The sequence below is a fragment of the Nelumbo nucifera genome, chromosome 1, assembly GCF_055504915.1.
Source record: "Nelumbo nucifera cultivar China Antique chromosome 1, China Antique-T2T, whole genome shotgun sequence".
Classification (NCBI taxonomy): domain Eukaryota; kingdom Viridiplantae; phylum Streptophyta; class Magnoliopsida; order Proteales; family Nelumbonaceae; genus Nelumbo; species Nelumbo nucifera.
This window is the reverse complement of record NC_142649.1, coordinates 187,524,274-187,528,855: the sequence shown is the minus strand read 5'-3', so window position 1 is coordinate 187,528,855 and position 4,582 is coordinate 187,524,274. Positions and strand designations below refer to the sequence as shown.

At 35.7% G+C, this 4,582-nt stretch overlaps 1 protein-coding gene across 1 annotated transcript; it reads left to right on the top strand.

The window, feature by feature from the left end:
• Positions 1–337: 337 nt before the first annotated feature.
• LOC104596144 (uncharacterized) lies at positions 338–2,631 on the top strand. The gene is made up of 3 exons (XM_010257182.3): positions 338–920; positions 1,200–1,291; positions 2,330–2,631. Exons 1-3 carry the CDS (start codon positions 674–676, stop codon positions 2,378–2,380), a joined length of 390 nt encoding a protein of 129 aa, XP_010255484.1. The 5' UTR covers positions 338–673; the 3' UTR covers positions 2,381–2,631.
• Positions 2,632–4,582: the final 1,951 nt, after the last annotated feature.

The following is a 4,582-nucleotide window of genomic DNA, read 5'->3' as shown; positions in this document are numbered from 1 at the left end:
TATTGCAGCCTGTACCACCGCTTTCCATTGTTACCTGAATACTGACCATTTTCTGATTGTCATTTGCAGTCTTATTTGCCTTTACTTCATTTTCCCGATCTCAATTTTTAACATTTGAGTTTTATTTTGAAAAATTGAAGAATAATGAAGGATAAATTCAATATTTTATTTTTTTTTCTATTAATACTTAATAATGATGTCATAACAAATTATAAATAATAAAAATAGAATCAATCAATTAGCTAAACCATAAGGATATTTAAAAAAAAATGTCCAAAATTTATTTATAAGGATAATCTTGTCATTTTCAAAAAGGGCTTCTCGTGGGCTGAGGTTTATCGGAAACTGGATGTACCCAAATCACCAACTTCATTTTATATTTATTTCCAGCCTTCGGGGGAATTTTGGAGTCTTCTGATCTCTATCTTGAAAATATCTTTCAAACTCGCCAAACTCCAAACTCAACCCCAACTCCCAGATATTTTTCCCCCACCACGGCCCCAAAAGGAAGAAAAAGGGAAAAAGAAAGCAAAGAGGAGGGACAAAAGAATATCATCGAACCACCACTTTTATTTATAACCCCGAAAATCCCCCAAAACTAGCTCTCTGCATTAATAGCCACCTCCTCTCCTCTTCTTCTCTAGATCTCTGTCCAGCGGTTTTCCGGTGTCGAATGTCGATGGATTTGAAGGAGACCGGTGATCACGCCGGGTTTTGGACCAACGAGAAGCACGTCAAATTCCTTAATTCCATTGAAGCGGCCTTCGTTCAAACCATGCTTGAAAATGGTGGCTGCTCCCTGTTAATGTATGCCACTGATCTTCGTCTTCCCCTCGACCGCTACCTCCCCGACAGCTCTGAGTCGACTCGCGATCTAGAAAGCAAGAAAAAGACAAGGAAACCTGTGCATTTCCACCATGGTATATGTTTTTCCTTATCTTTTCTGCCCTCCTTTACCTTGGCACCCTCGAATGTATTACTGAAAGCTTTTGCACTTCCTCCATCATGTACCGGAACTCCGACTCCACTTCCGGTGTATGTTAGCCGGAGGTCGGAGCCAGATGAACGAAGACATTAACTTGAATAACCAATATGCCCTAGAGATATTTGTGTAATGAACCGACCCTTCTTGTTCTTCTCTTTTCGCCATTATTTTTGAATCTGGAGGATGAAATGCTGTTTGACTTCTCTTTGTGTAGATCTTGCTCAACCAAATATCACGAACGTTGTTAGCTCGGACGTGAATGCTCAAAGAAGGTCATCACAACCGTACGATGCATCTCAAGATCAGGTTAGTAAATAGCAAGTAATGTGTAATACTCTCCAACGTAGGCCGTTCTGTACTCTATCATTTTGATTCGCACAAGATTAGCTTAGGAATAGGACTCGTGTATATCGTACGTACAGCAAGTATCTCTGGCTTCCACGTGTCCCGACTGACCACCCAACTCATTAGATCAGATCACGATCAGATTCAGTGAGCTATAATTCCCCGATTCACCTTCCAACTGGCATGAAAAATAATTATTTTATAAAATAATTAAAATAAGATAACTTTTGGAAAAAAATATCGAAAAAGGGCATTCGCACTGTTCATGGTCCTCCTCTTTCTCTGCCTGTATTCATGCCAGCCGTTTCAACGGGTAAACGACAGCCCGCGTTGGCTTCTGCAAACCCAGCACCTAGGCCGTCGTCTCCAGACGCCAGACCGGTATTGCCTGCATTAGTGACGCCAGACTGGTGTTGCCTGCGTTTCTACCACTGCCTCTTCTGTTACTATCACCCAGCTGCTGCTGATTATCGCCGGTACCGATCATCTTGCTTTCTTATCGATCAGACGGCGTAGATAGAAAAAGGAACAAACGAGCCTGCTCTTTGGTCTTGTCCACTCCGACCATGGCCGAGTCGGAAATGTTTGAGACAGTATCCGTCATGGCTGGCATGAATACAGGAAGAATAAGAGGAAGACGATGAAGCCAACGCGGGCTGGCGTCTGGAGACGACGGCCTAGGTGCTGGATTTGCAGGGAATGAAGCCAACACGGGCTGCCCTTTACCCGTTGAAATGGCTAGCATGAATACAGGCAGAGAGAGGGGAAGACAATGAACAGTGCGAATGCCCTTTTATGATATTTTTCCCAAAAAGTAATTATTACTTTTTATTGATATTCAGAGCAAAAAACTGCCCTTATATTATTGTGAGTACAACTGTGAAATATCTACGGACCTCTCCTCTCTTCTCTCTCTTTTGAGTCTTGCGGCAGCGTTGAACGTTGATTCGATATTTTCTTCGAAAAAAAGTTTAGCTTACGTGTCTTTTATAAATACAGGTGGTCCCACAGATTGGAGATAGAAAAGGTGATAAGGTTGTTGCTACTTGAGAGTGGAGACTGCAGAACCAAATGCGTTGCTGTTTTGGGAAAGATCCTACGAAACCGGGAGAGAAGTCTATTGGACTAGTATTTGATGGTTTAATTATTAATGATTTATATTAGGAAAAAAAAACCCTAGATTTCTTTTCTTTTCTTTTCTTTTTGGTTATTTTTCATTTTCTTTGTGATTTCTTCTATGGTGCTTTTTTGTTGTAAATAAATTATTTAATTAATCTAGATTCCTTTTTGTTATGTTATTATCACTACGAAATGAAGATAAGGAGATTAGGTTATTTTTAAGCATATATTGATGTTGCATGATCATGAATTTTTTTTTTTTGGTATGGAATCATCGCCTTTTGCCTCCACAATTCTTTCTTAAAGGTATGGTGGTGGGACCCGATAGTGGGCTCGTTGCTTCTGTACTACCCAGACTAAATACCAACCGAGACACCACTCAGTTGGCCTTTTCAGCAATATCAATAAATACACGTGTAATCATATGAAGCTATCCATATATTTTGTATTTATACGTGTACACATTTATTTGACAAAGAAAAAGAGGGATCGAGGTGGTGGGGCCCTAAAATAAATGTGATATTTGGGGTGTGGTGATATTTATTTGGTACTAGTGGAGACCCGTGCGATGCACATGTTTTGTTAAAAGAACTGAGGCAAAATGAGTTAGGGGTGTAAGTGTGTAATTTGTGTAGGCCTAATCTAAGCTTGATCCAATTCAATCAAAGATTTTGCATAGGTTGGGCTTGAATTTTCAACTTAAAGCTGGGTTCAGACCAAAAAATTCAAGCTTAATGTTAGGCTTGGGTAGCCCAAGTCCGATTCAACCAATTTGAGCCCGTCCAACATTTTGTGATATATATATCTACATATTATCAATATATTCTACCCAGAAATTAGGCTCTAAAACTTAACACATCCAATCCCAAGCCTAGCTCAAGATGTTGGATTAAAGCTTGGGTTAGGCTTAGGTTGGTAAGAGAAAAAAATACTGGTAATTTTCAATAATTACTGATAATTTACTAATATATAACAAAAATAGAATGAAAATACTTATTGATAGTTTATTAACACAGGTCTAACTTTACCAACTTAGGCCTAACCATAGCTTAACCTAACATCTTGAGCTGGACTTGTGCTTGAGCATATTGAGCTTTATAGCCCAATTTACATGTAGAACATATTGATAAAATTGGGTTGGGTCGAGTTTAAACTACTTGAGGCCTCAACTCAAATCCAACTTGAGTTTGGTTTAGCCTTAAGCTTTTTTGCCTAAACCTAGCTTGAAGGTCAAAAAACTCAAACCCAACTTGTGTAAAAGCTTGGGTTGAATTGGGTTGGGCTTGAGTTAGGCCCAAACAACCCAAGGTACAACCGTATCTCCTTTTACCTCAAATTCTTTTAACAAAACTCGTGCATCGCAGGGTCCCCCTAGTAATTAATAGCACTAGTTTTAATTTATAGTTACTAATAGCAATATTTGTTACTAAGAATAGTAATATTTTGTTGTATCTTTTAATAACACAAAAATAGTTAATAATTATTTTTAAATTTTATAATTAATATTTAAAAGATATTAATAAATTTATAATTATAGTTAATAATTATCAATTATGAATTAGTAAATTTTATAATTCTGAATTTATAAAAACATTACTATTATTAACAATAAAAATAGTTAATTTAATTATTCATGAAATAATTATTATTTTTAAAATTTCTATATTAATAAAAATATTTAATTATTTTTGGTAATTAATTAATTTGTTGGTAATATATCACTAATTAATTAATCCTGAATTATTAATATATCACTAATATTAATTAGTAAAAACAGTAATATATTTTGGAAATTTTTAATAAATCATGGATATAAATAATATATTTTAAGTAAATTTTGGTAATTTTCAGTTAATCCTGAAAAGAATTAATTAATTTTGGTAAATTATTAGTAAATTATCGACAATATTAGTAATTAATCTGAAAAATATTACTAAATGAAATTTATTAATTATTAAAAATAGTAATATATCATTCAAAGTAAATGAGTTGTAAGTGGGTTGGATTAATGAAAACCAAACCATATTTGATACAATAAACCACAACACTTTAGTTAAATGGATCGAATAGTGAGAGAGAGAGAGAGGTTTTAGGAATATTTTAGGAATTAGGAGAGAGTTTTAAGAACAATAA